Here is a 22,028-nt window from a genome sequence, read left to right on the forward strand (position 1 = left end):
AGCCAGGACTCCTGGGTTCTCTCCCCGGTGCTGGGAGGGCAGTGGGGGCTGGTGGATAGAGCAGGGGGTGGGAGCCAGGACTCCTGGGTTCTCTCCCCGGTGCTGGGAGGGCAGTGGGGGCTGGTGGTTAGAGCAGGGGGCCGGGAGCCAGGACTCCTGGGTTCTCCCTGGCGCTGGGAGGGCAGTGGGGGCTGGTGGTTAGAGCAGGGGTGGGAGCCAGGACTCCTGGGTTCTCTCCCCGGCGCTGGGAGGGCAGTGGGGGCTGGTGGTCAGAGCAGGGGCCTGGGAGGGGGAGCAGCTGGGGGGAGTGTCCACGCAGGCAACTCGGGGGGCCTGCTGCCCCATTGTTCCAGCTGCCACCAGAAGGGACAGGTGGCCTCATGTGCCCCTGGCAGTTCAGGGACAGGCCCTGGCTCACGGCCCAGCTGCCCCCCCCAGGTCAGCTCTGCCCCCCCACTACCCTCCCAGAGCTGGGGGGTGGGGGAGAACCCAGGAGTCCTGGCGACACCCAGCACCACAACCAGAATGCACACACAACACTGCACACCAAGCGCAACACAGCCACCATGCACCTGCCAAAAACACACATACACAGCTGCAGAACGCCAAGGCCGGCTCAACCGACACAACCACAATGTACAGAACACCCTCAGAGCAACACAACCACAATGCCCAACACGCGCACAGTAGCACAACCACAAGGCACCAGGACGCACCCTCCCCCCCCCCACCACAACCACAACCACAGGGCATTCACGCCCCCAGAGCAACACAACCAAAGTGCACACAATATACCCACCCCCCGCAATACAACCGAGACCCACACAACACAACCACAATGCCACCATCACCCATGGAACACCCTCCCACAGCAACACAACCACCATGCGCACAAAGGAACACCTCAATGCAAACAACACACACACACACACAGCAACAATGCACACAGGCAACACACTCCCACAGCTACACAACCGCAAGGCGGCTCCCCCCCTGCACAGAGGCGAGGATGAGGGGGACAGAATGTTCTGTCCTGCGGGTGGGGGGGGGGGGCACAGAGCCCAGCTCATCAGTGGGGGGGGGGCAAATCTACCCCCACCCTTGGCTCATACCCCCCCAGCCCTTGTTGGGGGAGGTTAGCCCAGGCCAGCAAGGCTTAAAGCCCTGCAAGGACAGGACAGGAGAAAAGCCCAGAGGCTTAGGGGATTTCCTGGGGGAAGGGGATAAGCTGGGGGGCGGGGGGGAGAGAGGGGAAATTTCTGTGCCCGCCCCCACCCCGTGGACAACCACACCCTTGTCCTCCCATTCCACCTGGTGGGGGAGGGGGCTGGGAGCCAGGACTCCTGGGTTTCCCCCCCCCCCGACTTATCTCTGCGCCATCTGGTGGCAGCAGTGGGATCCCCGTGAAGGTCAGTGGAAGGGGATGGAGGAAATTTCCAGCTGGCACCGAAGCAGCCTTGGCAGGCGCAGGGTGGTGTGTCTGCGGGGGGGGGGGGGGGGGGCTTGGCTCATTCATTCCTCCTCCTGCCCCCACCGGCCCTGCAAAGCGCCACGGCTCAGGCCAGCTGGCTGAGCAGCTCCATCGCCCCATTCAGCCTGTGCCATGGCCAGTGGGGGGAGTGGGGGGGGGGGGGGCAGGCTATTCCTGCGCCCCCTCAGAGAGAACTTCATTACAACTGGGCCTGCAGATGGCGGGGGGGTGCGGTGTGCCTGTTGTTGGGGGTGTGCCCTTCCCTGGCCTCAGCCTCCCAAACAGAGAACCCAGGAGTCCGGCTCCTAGCGCTAACCACCTGCCCTCCCAGCGCCGGGGAGAGAACCTAGGAGTCCTGGCTCCCGGCCCCCCTGCTCTACCCACCAGCCCCCACTGCCCTCCCAGCGCCGGGGAGAGAACCCAGGGTATCAGATGGGGCTCACCCCTGCTTCTCCCAGCCCTCCCCCACCCACTTGAGCAAGTACCCCTCCCCCCCCCAGACTGGGGGGGGGGGTCCCCTCTTGCAGGGCGGCGGCTGTCCTGAGTGGGGGGGGGGGGAGGGGGGTTGTCAGCAGCACCCCATTCAGAGAAACGTCCCTTGGCTCTGAATGAATAGGGGGGTTAGTGCTGCCCCCCTGTGGCAGATCGGCGAATGGCAGCCACCTCGAACAAGGTGGGTCTGGGGGGATCCACCCCACAGCCCCCCCCCCCCACTCTGCACCCCCCCCCCCTCCTCCTCGGGGACCTAGCTCTGCCGCCCACAGACCGGATCCTCCCCCCCCCCCCGCCTCAAAAAAGTGTCTGCTTTTTTTTCCCCCCACCACCCACGTGTGGATTAAATTTTCTTCCACGCACCACCAGGCAGGTACCACCGCGGGGGGGTGGGAAAACAGCTGCGGGTTAGTTCCAGGCGGAAGAATCCCACTCCCGGTTACTGGCTGGGGCCCGACTGGCTAAGGAGCCGGGCGGCGGAAAAGGCCCTGGGGGTCACGGTGGGGGAGAGGCCAGAGAGGAGCCACCAGTGGGGCCTTGTAGCTGAGAAGGCGACCAGCGCATGGGGCTGCGTCAGGCGGAGCATTTCCAGCAGCACTAGAGAAGCGGTTGGCACTGGGGAGGCCCCGGCTGGAGGGTTGTGTCCGGTTCTGGGCCCCCCCAGTGCGGAAGGGACGTGGGGGCGTTGGAGAGGGGCCGGCGGAGGGCAACCAAAATGGGGCTGGAGCAGGTGGCCGGCGAGGAGAGGCCGAGGGACTGGGGCGTGGTGAGTTGGCAGAAGAGAAGAGCGGGGTGGGGGGGGGTTTGCTGGCAGCCTTCACCTCCCTGCAGGGGCTCTGACGAGGCCGGGGGGAGGCTGTTCTCGGGGGTGCCGGGGGGCAGGACGAGGAGCGATGGGCTCACATCGGGGTGGGGGAGGTGGGGGTCGGAGATGAGGAAAAAACTCTCCCCCCAGGAGGGCGGTGAGGCACCGGGACGGGTTCCCCAGAGCAGCGGTGGGATCTCCAGCCCTAGAGACGGAGCTGGCCCAAGCCCTGGCTGGGACGATGGAGTCGGGTCGGTCCTGCTTTGGGCAGGGGGCCGGACCCGACGACCTCCCGAGGTCTCTTCCCGCCCTGGGCTCTTCCCATGGAGGTTTTCAAAAGGCGTCTGGTCTGGCGCACCCCGTGGAAAGACAACAAATCCGGCGTCTGGTAAAGATGTGGAGAAATTTCAAAGACGGCACCGGGAGGAGGGAGAAAAATGCTTCTCCTGGGCCTCAGCAATCGGCTTCAGCTGCAGCGCGGGAGGCTGCGGTTGGACAGCAGGCCCAGTCAGGGGGGTTAAACACTGGAATAAATCGCCTAGAGAGGTTGCGGATATCTCCAGCGCTTGAGATAGTTCAGAGCAGGAGAGATGGACATGGGTCAGGGATGGTCCAGACGGCGCTTGGTCCGGGACTCAATGACCGCTTGAGGTGCCTGCCCGATCTAGCGTTCTCCGCTTAGCTCCCGTTCATCGTTGTGGGATTGTTTTAAAAGATGGTAAATGTCACGATTTCCGCTATTTCAGTCACAATTTTCCCGGCGCTGGGCTGTTGGAGGGAGCCCTGAGCCAGCCAGGGGGGTCGCAAGATGATTGTAGGGCTGGACTCCGTGATCTCCTGAGCTCCTGTCCAGCCCTGGGACCCCTCCTTAGGGTTTCTCCAAAGGTGCCTAGACGGCCGTTTGGCTCCCCCAGCGTAGACGCAACAAATCTGGCATCGAGTCCACACATCCAACTCAGTGGCTGTGTCGTGAAAAGCGCCTCTGTGCGAGCGCAGAGGCCTCCTCGCCCCGGTTTTGGCCCCAGGGTCTGCTTCGCACGAGAACGTCCTCCCAGGGGCCAGGCCGAGCTACCGCGGCAGTTTTTCCGGCTCTCCAACCGACACAAGGCTCAGCCCACGGGCCGAACTGCACGAGGACGTTGGCTCGAATGCGACACGCCCACTCGTCTTGTTTGCGTCAAAGTCGAACGGATCGGTGTGACGGGGCTCGGGGGTCCCCAATCTCTGCCCCCGGCCGCAGGCGAGAGTGACTCACCCAGCAGGGAGAAGGGGACGTTTATTAGGCGGTGGAGACAGTCATTCCAATCCGTCCTGGGGAGAGGAGCCCGAGGGGCGCCCCTCTGGGGTGTAGCTTCCCCCCCTCGCCAGGCTGGCTGCCCCCCAGCTCCCGCTCCCCCAGCTTCTAACTGCCACCTCCCATTGAAACCCAGCTAGGCTCCTCCCTGCTCTGTGCTCAGGGCAGAGGTGTGACCTGCCAGCCTAGGGTACAGCCCAGGGGTCATCCTTAGCTGCTATGCCTCTCACGCACACCCAGCCTGAGTCTCACACACACACACCCCACTCCATCACACAGGACTCCTGGCTTCTTTCCCCAGCGCTGGGAGGGCAGTGGGGACTGGTGGTTAGAGCAGGAGCCAGGACTCCTGAGTTCTGTCCCCGGCGCTGGGAGGGCAGTGGGGGCTGGTGGTTAGAGCAGGGGCCGGGAGCCAGGACTCCTGGGTTCTCTCCCCGGCGCTGGGAGGGCAGTGGGGGCTGGTGGTTAGAGCAGGGGCCGGGAGCCAGGACTCCTGGGTTCTCTCCCCGGCGCTGGGAGGGCAGTGAGGGCGGGTGGTTAGAGCAGGGGGGTGGGAGCCAGGACTCCTGGGTTCTCTCCCCGGCGCTGGGAGGGCAGTGGGGGTGGGTGGTTAGAGCAGGGGGGTGGGAGCCAGGACTCCTGGGTTCTCTCCCCGGCGCTGGGAGGGCAGTGGGGGCGGGTGGTTAGAGCAGGGGCCGGGAGCCAGGACTCCTGGGTTCTCTCCCCGGCGCTGGGAGGGCAGTGAGGGCGGGTGGTTAGAGCAGGGGGGTGGGAGCCAGGACTCCTGGGTTCTCTCCCCGGCGCTGGGAGGGCAGTGGGGGTGGGTGGTTAGAGCAGGGGGGTGGGAGCCAGGACTCCTGGGTTCTCTCCCCGGCGCTGGGAGGGCAGTGGGGGCGGGTGGTTAGAGCAGGGGGGTGGGAGTCAGGACTCCTGGGTTCTCTCCCTGGCACTGGGAGGGCAGTGGGGGCTGGTGGTTAGGGCAGAGGCCGGGAGCCAGGACTCCTGGGTTCTCTCCCCGGCACTGGGAGGGCAGTGGGGGCTGGTGGTTAGAGCAGGGGGGCCAGGAGCCAGGACTCCTGGGTTCTCTCCCCAGCGCTGGGAGGGCAGTGGGGGCTGGGGGTTAGAGCAGGGGGGCCAGGAGCCAGGACTCCTGGGTTCTCTCCCTGGCGCTGGGAGGGCAGTGGGGGCTGGTGGTTAGAGCAGGGAGCTGGGAACTAGGACTCCTGGGTTCTCTACATCCGACTTGGCTGCCATCATCAGAACGTTGTCTTGGGGGAGATGCAGAAATGAGGCGTTTTGGAGCCCGGGGGGCAGTGACCTGGGGCCCTCCCCACGGAGGGCAGGGGCTGTGCAGGTGAACCCCCTCCCCAAAGAAACAAAGCCTAGACCCACAACCAGCTGCTGTTCCCTGCCAGCTGAGCCCACGGCGGCCATCCAGGAGACCCAGGGGTCTGCGCTGTGCCTGGGTGAAAAAATCCGGGGGGAACAGGGTGGGGGAAAACAGTCAGCCCCGTGGGTCCAACCCACAGATCCCATGATGCCCCTCAGCCCCTCTGACCCCCAGGCCCCCCAACGGTCACAGCTGGACTCAGGCTAAGAAATAGTTTTGTTTTTACTCTATGAAAAGTAGTATAAAAAGTATGAATGGAGGAATGGGAACAGGGGCCAGGGCCATTAGAGGGGCGGGGCTTAGACAGGAAGCCCCGCCCACCAGGGGAGGGGAGGGGAGGTGTCGTAGAAAAACCCCACCCATGGCTGGCAGTGCAAGTGTAGATCAGAAATGGGGGGAGCAGCAGTAGCGGGGGGGGGGTTATTCTGAATCTTCCCCCTTGACCAGCAGCTTCTTCCCGCTCTGAGGCAGGGGCCCGTCGCCCCGCTCCTTCCGGGTCTTCAGCAACCTGGGGGGACAGGGCAGAGTCAGAGCTGTGGGGGGAGAACCCAGGAGTCCTGGCTCCCAGCCCCTGCTCTAACCACCAGCCCCCACTGCCCTCCCAGCGCCGGGGAGAGAACCCAGGAGTCCTGGCTCCCACCCTCTGCTCTAACCACCAGCCCCCACTGCCCTCCCAGCGCCGGGGAGAGAACCCAGGAGTCCTGGCTCCCACCCCCTGCTCTACCCACCAGCCCCCACTGCCCTCCCAGCGCCGGGGAGAGAACCCAGGAGTCCTGGCTCCCGCCCCTGCTCTAACCACCAGCCCCCACTGCCCTCCCAGCACCGGGGAGAGAACCCAGGAGTCCTGGCTCCCAGCCCCTGCTCTAACCACCAGCCCCCACTGCCCTCCCAGCACCAGGGAGAGAACCCAGGAGTCCTGGCTCCCAGCCCCTGCTCTAACCACCAGCCCCCACTGCCCTCCCCCTGCCAGCAGAAAACCCAGGAGTCCTGGGTCCCAGCCCCTTGCTCTAACCACCAGCCCCCACTGCCCTCCCAGCGCTGGGGAGAGAACCCAGGAGTCCTGGCTCCCACCCCCTGCTCTAACCACCAGCCCCCACTGCCCTCCCAGTGCTGGGGAGAGAACCCAGGAGTCCTGGCTCCCACCCCGTTCTAACCACCCCTCCACCTACTTCAACCAATGGGAAGAGCTGGGTGGGAGGTAGCCTCACCCCGCCCCCCTCATTCAGCCATGGCCCTGCCCCTTTCCCCCTCATGGGGCAGGGCCAGGGGTGTCACTCACGCCCTCGGGTTCCGGGGGGCCTGCGGTGCCCCCTGCGACTTGGCGGCCGCCACCTCTAGGGCACTGTTGATTTTCTTCAGCATCTCGTAATTCTCGCGTCCGTGGATCTGGGGGAGAGGGACAGGAAATGGGGGGTCAGATCCCAGGAGTCCTGGCTCCCACCCCCTGCTCTAACCACCAGCCCCCACTGCCCTCCCAGCGCCGGGGAGAGAACCCAGGAGTCCTGTCCCCCCTCCTCTACCCACCAGCCCCCACTGCCCTCCCAGCACCGGGGAGAGATCCCAGGAGTCCTGGCTCCCGGCCCCCTGCTCTAACCACCAGCCCCCATTGCCCTCCCAGCGCCGGGGAGAGAACCCAGGAGTCCTGGCTCCCACCCCCTGCTCTAACCACCAGCCCCCACTGCCCTCCCAGCGCCAGAGACAGAACCCAGGAGTCCTGGCTCCCGCCCCTGCTCTAACCACCAGCCCCCACTGCCCTCCCAGCACCGGGGAGAGAACCCAGGAGTCCTGGCTCCCACCCCCTGCTCTAACCACCAGCCCCCACTGCCCTCCCAGCACCGGGGAGAGAACCCAGGAGTCCTGGCTCCCGCCCCCCTGCTCTAACCACCAGCCCCCACTGCCCTCCCAGCGCCAGGGAGAGAACCCAGGAGTCCTGATACCCTCTTTCCTCACCAGGACTCACCTCCAGGAAGAAAACTTCTTTCTCAGCTGACACCACTCGCTTCTTGGGGTTCTCATCTGCCTCTGTGGTGGGCTGGAGAACTGGCGGGGCAGGGGAGAAGCGGACCACATGTGAAACCCACTGGAAAATGGCTGCCCCCCTTTCTGACTCCAGCCCCCCTGCGCTAACCACCAGCCCCCACTTCTCCCCTAGAGCCGGGGAGACAACCCAGGAGTCCTGGCTCCCAGCTCCAACCACCAGCCCCCACTGCCTTCCCAGCGCCGGGGAGGGAACCCAGGAGTCCTGGCTCCCAGTCCCCCCCCGCTCTAACCACGAGCCCCCACTGCCCTCCCAGCGCCAGGGAGAGAACCCAGGAGTCCTGGCTCCCAGCTGCACTCACTCTCTGCCCCCAACACCAGACTTTCCCTTCCACCTCTCTGCGTAAATGGGTGGAAATAGACCTGTCGATTAAAAACGTCTCTTGCTCTTACTTGGATGCTTTGAACAGAAGCCGCCCGCTACTTTCTAGCTGTGCTTTACGTTTGTTCTTTCTTGCTCACACATGAGGCTGCCTTCTCGCCTGACTCCTCTGAAGAGACCCCGTGGGTGGCTTGGGGGCGTCAGGCAGAGCCCCTGGCCCCGACCCGGCACTCACCTCTCTTGGGTTTGGTGTCTTTCAAGGCTCCGCCGCCGCTCAGGGCCTTGCTCGCTCCTTTCTTGTGGTAGTTCTCCTCTTCCGTCCGCCGGTCCCGGCCAGGGCAGGCACAGACTCGAACTTCGAAGCAACGGCGCCCCAGCAGCTGTCCCCTGGGCCGGCCCAGCAGGGGGAGAGCTTAGAAATAGACAGGAACCCAGGAGTCCTGGCTCCCACCCCCTGCTCTAACCACCAGCCCCCACTGCCCTCCCAGCGCCAGGGAGGGAACCCAGGAGTCCTGGCTCCCACCCCCTGCTCTAACCACCAGCCCCCACTGCCCTCCCAGCAGCGGGGAGAGAACCCAGGAGTCCTGGCTCCCGGCCCCCTGCTCTACCCACGAGCCCCCACTGCCCTCCCAGTGCCGGGGAGAGAACCCAGGAGTCCTGGCTCCCGGCCCCCTGCTCTAACCACCAGCCCCCACTGCCCTCCCAGTGCCGGGGAGAGAACCCAGGAGTCCTGGCTCCCGGCCCCCTGCTCTAACCACCAGCCCCCACTGCCCTCCCAGTGCCAGGGAGAGAACCCAGGAGTCCTGGCTCCCAGGCCCCTGCCTGACTGGGGTGCGGGGGGCTGCCTGGAGAAGACTGGGGGGGCACTTACTTCTTTCCCTCCAGCGTGATGATGGCGAGGATGGGGCGTCGGTTCATACCCCCCATGCAGGAGCTGTTACACATGAAGTTGTACAGAACCGTGGTGCACTCTGAGCCCACCTGCAGACCAGGGAGGGGGCTGGAATCAGGCCAGCGCCCCAGAGGGGCCAGGCCCTGCCCCATTCCCTGCCCCCTGAGCCGGCCAGGCCTGCCCTGGGCCGGGGGGAGCCGGTACCCCTAGAGAGACCAGGCCCTGCCCCATTCCCTGCCCCCTGTCCTGGTACCTGGGGCGTCTCGTAGGGCACAGTAACGCTCTGGCGCTTGGTGGTCTCATCATCGTAATATTGGGCGTGCTGGTTCCCCTCAATGCGGATGAGGTGCCGGGCCGGGGCCAGCCCTGTCCAGAGAGACGAGGGGGGGGGGCCGCTCAAGGGGAGACCCCCGCCGGCGCCCTCTGCCCCCCCCCGATTCCGGCCTCCCCCCACCCCCAGCCGCACTCTAGTTATTTCCCCCCCCCCCCGAGTGCGGGATAATTTTATCGCCTACCTGGCGCGTGCGCAACAGCCCCGGCAGTTCCCACTGGGGGACACCCCCCCCATTTCTCCCCACCCCTCACCGTCGCTGGACTCCGCACAGCGCTCATGGTGAGGGCACCGCCTCACCACCTCGGCCACATGCTCCGACTTTTTGTAGACGGCCGTTGCCCGCACGATCGCGCCGGGGGGCGGCTGGCTGGACACCCTCAGGTGCACCGGGCAGGTCTTCCCCAGCTGGCAGAATAGCTTGTTCAGGTCCGGGGAGTACTGCGGGGTGGGAGGGGAGAGGGACTCAGCAAGGGGGGGGGCGCCATGGGGCAGGGCTTAGCGGGTGGGGTGGGGGGGGGCTCTCTCCTGGCAGGCAGGGCCGGCCGCAGGGGGCGCCGTGGGGCAGGGAACACCCCCCCCCCGTCCGTACAGTGCAGGTGACGGACTTGGCGGTGCCTGATTGCTGAAAGGCCAGCTGAAAGCCGTGGTCCCCGGCGTAGTCCTCGGTGGAGGGGACGGTGGAGGAGGTGGGGGGCGGGTCGGGGGCCGGGCCGGGCAGCTCCCAGCTCGGGGTGCCGGGCCCGGCCGGCGGGAGCGGCAGCGAGGGGTCCTCCGAGCCGGGCAGCCCCAGGTTCATGTCCTGCGCGCGAGCGAGAGAGAGAGAGAGAGAGAGGGACAGCGCACGAAGGGTTAACTCCGCCCCCCTTCCCCCACCCCAGCTTGGCCCACCCCCACCCCGGCCTCCCCAGATCCAACCCCCCCCCACCCCCCGGCCTTTCCCCTGCACCCTCCTGGGGTCAGACAGAGACAGGGGGAGCTGCAGCCCGGACTCCTGGGTTCTCCCCCTGGCCCCCCAGAACTTACAAACAGCTCCTGCCTCTCCAGCGCCCCACCATCCTCCTTGTCCAGGGGCAGGCTACTGAAAGAAACAGTTCAAAATGGCAGGGCAGCACTTGGGGGTGCTATGGGGCAGGCGGTGGGGGTGCCGGAGGATTTGGGGCAGGCGAGGATCGGGGCTCACAATTTGGGGGAGGGGGGAGAGCATGCAGCTAGGGCCCCCCCCCCCCAAAATACTTACATCGAGTTCCACCAGTCGGAAAAGCTCTCCTGAGCTAGGGGCATCTCCAGCCCCGGGTCCAATAACGGATCCATTCTGCGGGTTCCCTGGAGCAAGGGTGACAATCGGAGAGCGGGGTTAGGGTGACACGGATGGTTTGGATGAAATCGGGGAGAGCAGTTAAGGTGATATCGGAGGCAAGGGGGAGCATTAAGGTGAAACTGCAGGTGCGGGTGAAATCGGAGATAACAATTAAGGTGATATTGGAGGCGAGGGTGAGCGTTAAGGTGAAACTGCAGGTTAGGGTGAAATCGGAGATAACAGTTAAGGTGATATCGGAGGCGAAGATGAGCGTTAAGGTAAAACTGCAGGTTAGGGTGAAATTGTAGATAACAGTCAAGGTGATATTGAAAGCAAGGGGGAGCGTTAAGGTGAAACTGCAGGTTTGGGTGAAATCAGAGATGATGTGAAAGGTTGTTGAGAAATCAGAACTGTTAAGGTGAAATTGCACGCCAGGGTGAAATCTCCAACAGGCATTAAGGTAACGTCACAGGTTCGCCTCGTCCACCTCATATCAGGATGCGCCTGCCAGGAACGAGGTCAGGTCCATGAGGGAACACTTCATCTGCTTCCCAGGTGAACTGTTTATAATTGTGTTGCGCCTCACGGGCCTACTGCTGGGTCCCCACCCTTGCCCCCTTCCGCCACGTCATCAGCTCTTCTCTAGCATTCCCCCAGCCCTGCAACGTTTATTACATAGCAACGAGCCAGAGACTTCCCTCGGCCAATTCTCTGAGAACTCTTGGATTCTATTTCTCTCGGCCAAATAATTTAAAACATTGGTTCTCGGTAGAGAGCGTTTAACATCCTCCTTGACTACCAACAGGCCGAAAAGCACCTGAGCTTCATGTGACACGGATGCATCATCCGACTTCTTCCCAAATAAAGAACGCCAATGTTTATTGACCGGGTCCACCTTTTCACATCATTCTTAACTGTTTTATTCCTTGCGTCTAGTAAACGGCCCCACGGCTCCGTTTTTTTCTGTTCCTTACCCTTAAAAGGACAAAACCCCCTCACCCCACTTCGCTCTGCCAACCATGTTCCCCCTCTCAATGTCTTTAGCTTCCCTTATCTATTTCCTACACATCGTAATTTCTAATTTATCGCCATTTTTCCCCCTCCCCGGGTATTGTCCTTGGCTTTATTTCGAATGGCTAATTTCATCTCCCCCTCGCGGCCAAAACGAGCCACACTTCCTGGCAGAATCCTAATTTTTTCTTTCTTTCGGGCTGCAGGTTTCCTCCTCGACGCCTTTGTGGGGAATTTCCCTCCGCTCGGAGCAAGGAGCAGCAGGCAAATATCGTTTGTTTGCCCGAAGTGAATGCAAACAGGTCACCAACAGGGACTGACTCATCTTTATTCATCATAGCCTAAGTCCAAACGAGAGACACCTCGTGACGGGCATCACATAGTTTGTGTTTGAAAAATAGCACCTACTGGTTAGATTGGGGGGGCCGGGAGCCAGGACTCCTGGGTTCTCTCCCCGTCGCTGGGAGGGCAGTGGGGGCTGGTGGTTAGAGCAGGGGGCGGGAGCCAGGACTCCTGGGTTCTCTCCCTGGTGCTGGGAGGGCAGTGGGGGCTGGTGGTTAGAGCAGGGGGTGGGAGCCAGGACTCCTGGGTCCTCTCCCCGTCGCTGGGAGGGCAGTGGGGGCTGGTGGTTAGAGCAGGGGGTGGGAGCCAGGACTCCTGGGTTCTCTCCCCGTCGCTGGGAGGGCAGTGGGGGCTGGTGGTTAGAGCAGGGGGTGGGAGCCAGGACTCCTGGGTCCTCTCCCCGTCGCTGGGAGGGCAGTGGGGGCTGGTGGTTAGAGCAGGGGGGGCCGGGAGCCAGGACTCCTGGGTTCTCTCCCTGGGGCTGGAAGGGCAGTGGGGGCTGGTGGTTAGAGCAGGGGGTGGGAGCCAGGACTCCTGGGTTCTCTCCCCGGCGCTGGGAGGGCAGTGGGGTCTGGTGGTTAGAGCAGGGGTGGGAGCCAGGACTCCTGGGTTCTCTCCCCGTCGCTGGGAGGGCAGTGGGGGCTGGTGGTTAGAGCAGGGGGTGGGAGCCAGGACTCCTGGGTCCTCTCCCCGTCGCTGGGAGGGCAGTGGGGGCTGGTGGTTAGAGCAGGGGGTGGGAGCCAGGACTCCTGGGTTCTCTCCCCGTCGCTGGGAGGGCAGTGGGGGCTGGTGGTTAGAGCAGGGGGTGGGAGCCAGGACTCCTGGGTCCTCTCCCCGTCGCTGGGAGGGCAGTGGGGGCTGGTGGTTAGAGCAGGGGGTGGGAGCCAGGACTCCTGGGTTCTCTCCCTGGGGCTGGGAGGGCAGTGGGGGCTGGTGGTTAGAGCAGGGGGTGGGAGCCAGGACTCCTGGGTCCTCTCCCCGTCGCTGGGAGGGCAGTGGGGGCTGGTGGTTAGAGCAGGGGGTGGGAGCCAGGACTCCTGGGTCCTCTCCCCGTCGCTGGGAGGGCAGTGGGGGCTGGTGGTTAGAGCAGGGGGCTGGGAGCCAGGACTCCTGGGTTCTCTCCCTGGGGCTGGAAGGGCAGTGGGGGCTGGTGGTTAGAGCAGGGGGGGCCGGGAGCCAGGACTCCTGGGTTCTCTCCCCGGCGCTAGGAGGGCAGTGGGGGCTGGTGGTTAGAGCAGGGGGCTGGGAGCCAGGACTCCTGGGTTCTCTCCCTGGCGCTGGGAGGGCAGTGGGGGCTGGTGGTTAGAGCAGGGGGCGGGAGCCAGGACTCCTGGGTTCTCTCCCTGGGGCTGGGAGGGCAGTGGGGGCTGGTGGTTAGAGCAGGGGGCGGGAGCCAGGACTCCTGGGTTCTCTCCCCGGTGCTGGGAGGGCAGTGGGGGCTGGTGGTTAGAGCAGGGGGTGGGAGCCAGGACTCCTGGGTTCTCTCCCCGTCGCTGGGAGGGCAGTGGGGGCTGGTGGTTAGAGCAGGGGGGCCGGGAGCCAGGACTCCTTTCCCACCCCAGAACTGATCCCGTTCCCTCCCTCCCCACCAGTCCTGGCCCCCTTATCCTGTCCTGCCCCCTCCCCAGCTGTCTGTTCCCGCCCCCAGGGAGGGAGAAAGACACAGGCTGGGCTATACCATTCCTATGGTGGGGATGACTTAAATAACCTCCCAGCACCACCCCCCTCCTCCAAGCACCATGTGCTTGGAACCTTCCACATCCGGCTCCCCCCTGCCACAGACACTTGGTTGGTTCTCCCTCCCTCCGTTCCCCCACATTTTCAAAATAGTTCCTTCCACTGGCCTGGGTAAGCCAGACCAGGCGGCCCCTACCATTCTGGACACGGGGAAGGGGGGATGCTTGAAAAAAAATAGTTGGCATGCTTCGGGGGGAGGCGGGGAATCCAACCCCGTCATTAAAGGATAGACAGGCAGCGGGCCAGGGACATGGCTCGGAGTGGGGGGAGCGCCAGGCACCCCTTCCCAAAAACTGATCTTCCCCCTCCATGGAAACACAATGGTCTGGTCCAGAATGAACCAAGACTGAAGAGGAGGGGTGGGGTTGGAAATCCCTCAAACCACGCCCCCCCCCGTGGGAGAAACCAAAATAGTCACAGGCTGTGGTTTAACTCTTTCTGCGACCCCCGCCCGCTGCTCCAGCCAGGGCCCCCTACACCCCCCGCTCCAGCCAGGGTTCCCCCTGCACCAGCCAGGGCCCCCCCCTCCAGCCAGGGCCCCCGACTCTAGCCAGGGTTCCCCCTGCACCCCCCCCTCCAGCCAGGGCCCCCTGCACAAATCCCCGGCTCCACCCAGGCCCCCCGACCCCCCTCCAGCCAGGGCCCTCTGCACACACCCCTCTCCAGCCAGGCCCCCCGACTCCAGCCAGGGCCCCCCGCACCTCGCGCTCCAGCCACGCCCCTCTGCTCCAGCCAGGCACCCCCTGCACCACCCCTCCAGCCAGGGCTCCCCCCCCCCGCCGCTCCAGACAGGGTTCCCCCTGCCCCCCCCTCCATCCAGTGCCCCCCTCCATCCAGGCCCCCCCCCGCTCCACCCAGGGCCCCCTGCACCCCCCCACAGCTGCCAGGCCCCCCCCCCCTCCAGCCAGGCAGGAGGGGCACCCCCGCCCCCCATCTGTCGTCCCTTGTCCCACGTATAGCCCGGGGAGCGGGTGGAAGCGTCTGTGTTTGTACAGCACCGGGCGCAGCCTGGGCCCCCATGACACTGGGGTATCCGGGGGGCCAATGGGTCGAAAAACAGCCCCCCCAGTGCAGCCCCCAGTTCCACGGATCAGAACCTTTCCACGGACCGGAACCCCACAGATCTCAACATCCCGCCGCCCGGAACCCGGCGGATCTCAGCGTTCCACGGACCGGAACCTCAGCGTTCCACAGCGGGAACCCCGCGGATCTCAGCGTTCCACGGACCGGAACCCCGACGATCTCAAACGTTCCATGGCCTGGAACCCCTGCAGAGCTCAGTGCTCCCCGGATGGGAAAACGCACCCCCCCCATTCAGCAGAGTGGAACCCGGAACCCCACGGATCCCAAGGTTCCACGGCCCGGAACCCCACAGATCCCAGCATTCCATGGACCAATTCCCATGGACGGGAACCCCGTGGATCTCAGTGTTCAGTGGGAACCCCAGATCTCAACCTTCCATGGCCCGGAACCCCACAGATCTCCAGGCCCCACGGAAGGGGCCTGAACCCCCCCCAGATCTCGCCATCCCACGGACCCACCCCCTCACGCAACTCGGGGGGCGGGGGTGGACCCCCAAGGTGCTGCAGCCTGGAATCCCGGGGGACCTCAAGCGTTCCACGGCCCGGAACCCGGCGGGTCTCAACGTTCCACGGGCCGGAACCCCGCGGGTCTGAACGTTCCACGGCCCCGAACCCGGCGGGTCTGAACGTTCCACGGCGGATCCCGCCCCTCCCAGCCCCCATCGGCCCACGGGAGCGGGACCGCAGCGGCTTCCATGACTCAGTCCGTGATTCATCGCCTGCCCGGGCTCAGCTCTCGGCCTCTCCCCGCCACCCCCGCCCGCCCTGCCAGCCCCCCAGACTGACACCACAGGGGGCGCCCCCCAAGTCACCTCCGCGGATCGTTCCACTCCCGTCCCAGCCGGGCAGCATCCAGCCACATGCACGCGGTGGGGAATCCCCGCCGGCCCAGCACGCACTGCGAGGCGGCCCTGGCCACGTGGCTGAGCCACCAGCGTCATCTTTAGTATGGGCAAAAGAGGGGGGCCCTGGTGTTTTCCCTGAGCCAGGACTCCTGGGTTCTCCCTCTGGCGCTGGGGGGCAGTGGGGGATGGTGGTTAGAGCAGGGGCTGGGAGCCAGGACTCCTGGGTTCTCTCTGTTGTTGGGGGCTGGTGGTTAGAGCAGGGGCCGGGAGCCAGGACTCCTGGGTTCTCTCCCCAGCGCTGGGAGGGCAGCGGGGGCTGGTGGTTAGAGCAGGGGGCGGGAGCCAGGACTCCTGGGTTCTCTCCCTGGTGCTGGGAGGACAGTGGGGGCTGGTGGTTAGAACAGGGGCTGGGAGCCAGGACTCCTGGGTTCTCTCTGTTGTTGGGGGCTGGTGGTTAGAGCAGGGGCGGGGAGCCAGGACTCCTGGGTTCTCTCCCCAGTGCTGGGAGGGCAGTGGGGGCTGGTGGTTAGAGCAGGGGGTGGGAGCCAGGACTCCTGGGTTCTCTCCCCGGTGCTGGGAGGGCAGTGGGGGCTGGTGGTTAGAGCAGGGGGCGGGAGCCAGGACTCCTGGGTTCTCTCCCCAGCGCCGGGAGGGCAGTGGGGGCTGGTGGTTACAGCAGGGGGTGGGAGCCAGGACTCCTGGGTTCTCTCCCTGGCGCCGGGAGGGCAGTGGGGGCTGGTGGTTAGAGCAGGGGGGTGGGAGCCAGGACTCCTGGGTTCTCTCCCCAGCGCCGGGAGGGCAGTGGGGGCTGGTGGTTAGAGCAGGGGGGTGGGAGCCAGGACTCCTGGGTTCTCTCCCCAGCGCCGGGAGGGCAGTGGGGGCTGGTGGTTACAGCAGGGGGTGGGAGCCAGGACTCCTGGGTTCTCTCCCTGGCGCTGGGGGGCAGTGGGGGCTGGTTTTTAGAGCAGGGGGCTGGGAGCCCGGACTCCTGGGTTCACATGGGGATATATCCCCCAGCTGCCTGTTTGGCTTCCCCCTGTTCTCCTGGCAGTGGGAAACCCGCCCGGGGCCAGCTCACTTGCCCGATCCTCCCCCACCGCCCTGTGGCCCTGGCAGGGGGCCTGCCTGCCTAGGGCTGAATCAGCTGGTTGGGGGGCGTGGACAGCTCCTGAGTCCTATATAGATCCCAGGGTAGGAGGGCGGCCGGTCACAGCCCTGCCCTGCCAGCCCCACAGAGACATGAGGTTCATCATCCGCCCAGCCCAGAGCTCAGACTGTGACTGCCTGCTGGCCATGATCCACGTAAGCTGCCGTGGGGTGGGGCGGGGGGGGGTCCCCCGGCTTCCCCTCCTTGCGCCTCAGTTTCCCCCGAGGGCTGTGCCCCACTCCGCCAGCCTGTGAGGCTTTGCCGCGGCCAGCTGTGCGTCACCCTCATGTTCCCCACCCCAAGGTCACAGTTTCGGGGTCCCCCTATCCTGAGTCTCCCTCCTTCCTGGGGTCTCTGACTCCTGTTTATCCCGCTCCAGGGGATCGCCGAATATCATAACGTGCTGAAGGAGATGAAAATCAATGTGCAGGGTGAGCCAGAGAGTTGAGGGGCCACAGGGCACCCCAAAACTCACCTTGACCCCCGCCAACCTTCCCCTGAATCCTCCCCCCGATTCACCCCTATCTCCCTCCCCCAAGCTCCTCCCCGAGCCCTGATCCTACTCCCCCCCCCGAAACGTCTCCCCAAATCTTGGGGCTGCTCCATTTTGCGCCCACAGAGCTGCGGGACGATGGGTTTGGGGAGAAGGCCGCCTTCGAGTGTCTCCTGGCAGAACTGGCTCCTGAGCAAGAAGGCGAGCAAGGTAACTAAATTCATTCCCCCCATCAGCTCTTCTCCTGCCGGTGTCAATCAGGAGTTACCCCGGTGTCAATCAGGAGTCGGAGTCACTCGGGTGTCAATCAGGAGTTACTCCGGTGTCAATCAGGAGTCACTCTGGTGTCAATCAGGAGTTGGAGTCACTCCGGTGTCAATCAGGAGTTACTCCAGTGTCAATCAGGAGTCACTGCGGTGTCAAGCAGGAGTCGGAGTCACTCCGGTGTCAATCAGGAGTCACTCCGGTGACAATCAGGAGTCGGAGTCACTCCAGTGTCAATCAGGAGTCACTCTGGTGTCAATCCGGAGTCACTCCGGAGTCACACCGGTGTCACTCCGGTAGAGCCAGGGATCTGCACAGCCAGAGTAGCTCCCATCCAAACCAGGAGCGGACGAGCCTCTCGCTGACCCAGCCCTGGACCTCAGCTCCTCTCGCTCCCCCTCCCTTTGGCCCCATCTGATCCCTCTGTCTCTACCAGGTCGCCCCGTCGGCTACATCCTGTTCTTCTTTGGCTACAGCATGACCGCTGGCCGCATGGTCAACGTGGAGAACCTGTACGTGCACTCGGAGTTCAGAGGTAAGGGGAGCGACCACCGTCAGTGAGTCGAGTCGGAGGCAACTTGGCCCCCGGGTGACTCCAGTGGAGTGACTCAGGATTTCGCCCTGAAGCGACTCAGTGTCTGACTCAGGGTTTGACTCCGGAGCGACTCAGGGTTTGACTCCAGATATGTCTCTGGAGTGACTCTGGATTTCAGATTTGTCTCTAGAATGACTCGGGATCTCACTCTGGAGCAACTCAAGGTTTGGCTCCAGATGTGACTCCGGATTTCACTCTGGAGTGACTCCAGATTTGTCTCCAGAATGACTCAGGATTTCTGATTCTGGATTTGACTCTGGAGGAACTCTGGATTGGTTTCTGGAGCAACTCAGGGTATGACTCCAGATATGTCTCTGGAGTGACTCTGGATTTCAGATTTGTCTCCAGAATGATTTGACTCCAGATTTGACTCCAGATCTGTCTCTAGAATGACTTAGGATTTCACTCTGGAGTGACTCAAGGTTTGACTCCAGATGTGACTCTGGATTTCACTCTGGGGTGACTCCAGATTTGTTTCTAGAATGACTCAAGATTTCTGATTCTGGATCTGACTCTGGAGTAAATCTGGAGTCAGACCTGGAGTCACTCCAGGGTGAAATCCTGAGTCACTCCAGAGCCATATCTGGACTCAGACCTTGAGTTGCTCCAAGGCCAAAGCCAGAGTCACTCTGGCATCAAACCTGGAGTCACTCAGGATTTCCCTCTGGCGTGATTCTGGATTTGACTCCAGATTTGACTCTGGAGCGACTCCGGGTTTGACACCAGGTTTGACTCTGGAGTGACTCCAGATTTGACTCCAGATTGACTCTGGTGTGGAAAGAACAGCCAGAATGGGCCTTGCTCCAGTCAAGAGAAAAGGAAGCCTTCTGCTGTGAGAGTGCGTCAAACCAGAGTCACCCCCCTGGAGTTTACAGGGCCCTCAATCCAGAGTCACTCCGGAGTCCCTGCTCTGGTGTGAACGGGGCTGATTCCTACCAATCCAGGTCAAATTTCTGTCCTACCAATCCAGGTCAAATTTCTGGGGCCAATCTCCTGTCTCGCCCTCACCCCCGAGAAGCTTTCGGGCTCCCGGCGTTGGCCCGTGGGACATGCCGGGAGCTTGCCCCAGCCTGGGGAGTTGTGCGGGGAGGTGGTCGCGAACAGAGCAACAGGTCAGGGGGGCAAATACACTAATCCCCCTCTTCTGACGTTCGGCTTTTCAGGTCGGGGGATCGGGACGAGGCTGATGAGTGAAGCGGTGAAGGTAAGAACTACCCCTGCCCCGGCCCCTGGCCAAGCCCACTGGGCTGCCCCCTAGAGCTGGACTGGGGTTGCATACGGGTGGTCTGGGATAGATTAAAATGTCTGGATAGGGTTAAGGGGGGTAGCATCCCCCTGGATTAAGCCACCTGGATCGAGACAAGGGGAAATAGAGTCAATCTGAATGGGGGATAGATTGAAATGTCTGGATTAGGATTAGGGAGGGAGACAATCTCCCCTGGGTTGGGGATAGATACAATTGTTGGGATTAAGATTAGGGAGGGAGACAATCTCCCCTGGGTTGGGGATAGATACAATTGTTGGGATTAAGATTAGGGAGGGAGATAATCTCCCCTGGGTTGGGGATAGATACAATTGTTGGGATTAAGATTAGGGAGGGAGATAATCCCCTGGGTTGGGGATAGATTAAAATGTCTGGATTGGGTTTGGGGGAGGTAGCGACCCCCTGGATTAGGCCACCTGGATTGAGGTAAGGGGACATAGAGTCATCCTGAATCGGGGATAGATTAAAATGTCTGGATTGGGATTACGGCGAGATCGAGTCCTTCTGCGATTGGGGATTGATTAAAATGTGTGGTTTCGGCTGTGGGGAGGTAGCCTCCCCCTGAGTCATCTGGATTGGGATAAGGGAAAATAGTCATCCTGACGCAGGGATTAGGATGAGGGGGAGATAGATTAAAATGTCTGGGCTGTGTTTGGAGGGTAGAGTCGTGCTGGATTAAGACATCTGCATTGAGATAAAGGGAAATAGGGTCACCCTGAATCGGGGATCGACTAAAATGTCTGGATTAGGATTAGGATTAGGGAGGGAGATAGATTAAAATGTCTGGACTGTGTTTGCGGGGGTTGAGTCGTGCTGGATTAAGTCACCTGGATGGATATAAAGGGAAATAGAGTCACCCTGAATCTGGGATCGATTAAAATGCCTGGATCCAGAGGCGGGGGAGGTGAAGGTTAAAGGGTTTGTGTTGGCTTTGGGGAGGCAAATCCCCCCCCGGATCGAGGTTCGATTAAGCAGCCTAGTCTGGGATGAAGGGAGAAGGGGTCAGATGGGATTGGGGATAGACTGCCATGTCTGGATTAGGATTACGGGGCGAAGGTTACATGAACATGTCGGAATTGGGATGTGTTAATTTGGATTGGGCTAGAGCCCAGCCACAGACTCAGGAGCCTGGACTGGGATTACTCCGAGATAATGTTAAACAAGAGGCCCTGACTTTCACCTGGGGTCAGTGTCGGGATTAGGATTATGGCCGGACGGATGAAGGGGCATGACAGGGAGAGACAGTGGCTGGATAAGGATTGGAGAGAGACGGACGACGGAGTAGGCAAGGGACCGACAGATGCTGGATTGGGATTAGAAACTGACAGATGACAGATTGGGGGCAGATTAGGATTATGGCCAGGATTATGGACAAAGGGGATTATGAGGTACAGACAGCGGCTGGATTAGGATTGGAGATGGGTGATGGAGTAGACGAGGGACCGACAGGTGCTGACTGGGATTAGAAACAGACAGCCGCCGGACAGGGATTAGAGGTGGCGGATTTGGATTAGGATTACTGCCAGATGGATGAAGGTGAGTGTCAGGGCCAGACAGCGTCTGGATTAGGATTAGAGACAGACGGCCGCCAGAGTAGACAAGGGACCGACAGCCACCAGATTGGGATTAGGGATTACAGGCGGTGGATTAGGGTGGGATTAGGATTAGGATTAGGAAATGGCAGGACATTTGCAGGGATTTAGCCGCCCCCTGGGCCCTGACCCCGGCAGTGACCGCCCCTTTCGCGTGCCCCCAGCTGGCGCTGGCCAAGGGCTGCCGGGAACTGAAGTTCATAGCGGTGGACTGGAACCGTGTGACGACGGACTGGCTGCAGGGCCTCGGGGTGCGGGACCAGACGCAGGCCAGCATGTGGCACTGCTTTGAGCTGGACGAAGCCGCCATGCGCTGGCTGGCGGAGACCCAGGGCGGCGGCCGGGCGGCCTCTGGGGGGGCACTGGGCCCTGATGGAGAGTGGCCCAGCCAGACCCCACCCTGAGACATGGGCCAGCTGGGAACCAGCACAATAAACACAGGCCAGGATATAACCAGCCTCTGCCTCCTGCGCTAACCACCGGCCCCCACGACCCTCCCAGCACCAGGGAGAGAACCCAGGAGTCCTGGCTCCCGGCCCCCTGCTCTAACCACCAGCCCCCACCACCCTCCCAGCACCAGGGAGAAAACCCAGGAGTCCTGGCTCCCAGCCCCTGCTCTGACCACCAGCCCCCACTACCCTCCCAGCGCCGGGGAGAGAACCCAGGAGTCCTGGCTCCCAGCCCCTGCTCTGACCACCAGCCCCCACTACCCTCCCAGCGCCGGGGAGAGAACCCAGGAGTCCTGGCTCCCAGCCTGCGTCTGCTGTGACTCAGTACTGTAGAGATGGGGGGGGCGGGGGGGCCCTCCCCCTCCCCTGAGCAGTGGGGTGGCACAGCGGGTGCAGAGCTCTGACAGCCTGGGGGGGACTCTGCTGCCCCCCAACAGCCTGCCGCCTGCTGAGCCACAGCGCTCCCTGCTGGTGTGAGCAGGTCACAGATGCCAGCTTCAATCGGTCAGCATTGCGGGGGGCCCCTGTTCTCTCCCCCTCCCCCCCATGGATCAGAGCCCAACCCCTCCCAGAGCCAGGAGAGAACCCAGGAGTCCTGGCTCCCGGCCCCTGCTCTAACCACCAGCCCCCACTGCCCTCCCAGCGCCGGGGAGACAACCCAGGAGTCCTGGCTCCCACCCCCTGCTCTAACCACCAGCCCCTACTGCCCTCCCAGCACCGGGGAGAGAACCCAGGAGTCCTGGCTCCCGGCCCCTGCTCTAACCACTAGCCCCCACTGCCCTCCCAGCGCCGGGGAGAGAACCCAGGAGTCCTGGCTCCCGCCCCCTGCTCTAACCACCAGCCCCCACTGCCCCCCCAGCGCCGGGGAGAGAA

At 63.2% G+C, this 22,028-nt stretch overlaps 2 protein-coding genes across 4 annotated transcripts; one reads left to right on the top strand and one right to left on the bottom strand.

Annotated features, from left to right (window-relative positions):
- Positions 1-5,650: 5,650 nt before the first annotated feature.
- Positions 5,651-15,430, bottom strand: TP53 (tumor protein p53). Of its 2 annotated transcripts, XM_074983080.1 has the most exons (11): positions 15,319-15,430; positions 10,275-10,360; positions 10,061-10,115; positions 9,627-9,836; positions 9,289-9,475; positions 8,957-9,069; positions 8,683-8,792; positions 8,047-8,198; positions 7,413-7,492; positions 6,732-6,838; positions 5,651-5,960 (listed from the first exon to the last, which is right to left on the bottom strand). In XM_074983080.1, exons 2-11 carry the CDS (start codon positions 10,346-10,348, stop codon positions 5,873-5,875), a joined length of 1,176 nt encoding a protein of 391 aa, XP_074839181.1. In that variant the 5' UTR covers positions 10,349-10,360; positions 15,319-15,430; the 3' UTR covers positions 5,651-5,872. The 2 variants fall into 2 exon arrangements, 1 of the variants encoding a protein (XP_074839181.1); XR_012643113.1 differs by lacking the exon at positions 5,651-5,960 and having other exon boundaries at positions 8,047-8,223.
- On the top strand, positions 14,525-21,153 carry LOC142005730 (thialysine N-epsilon-acetyltransferase-like). 2 transcript variants are annotated; one of them, XM_074983082.1, is made up of 6 exons: positions 14,525-14,775; positions 16,878-16,929; positions 17,118-17,201; positions 17,692-17,790; positions 19,014-19,054; positions 20,871-21,153. In XM_074983082.1, exons 1-6 carry the CDS (start codon positions 14,716-14,718, stop codon positions 21,108-21,110), a joined length of 576 nt encoding a protein of 191 aa, XP_074839183.1. In that variant the 5' UTR covers positions 14,525-14,715; the 3' UTR covers positions 21,111-21,153. The 2 variants fall into 2 exon arrangements, with proteins under 2 accessions (XP_074839183.1, XP_074839184.1); XM_074983083.1 differs by lacking the exon at positions 14,525-14,775 and adding an exon at positions 16,368-16,653.
- Positions 21,154-22,028: the final 875 nt, after the last annotated feature.

This window comes from Carettochelys insculpta, chromosome 34 (assembly GCF_033958435.1).
Source record: "Carettochelys insculpta isolate YL-2023 chromosome 34, ASM3395843v1, whole genome shotgun sequence".
NCBI classification, from domain to species: Eukaryota; Metazoa; Chordata; order Testudines; family Carettochelyidae; genus Carettochelys; species Carettochelys insculpta.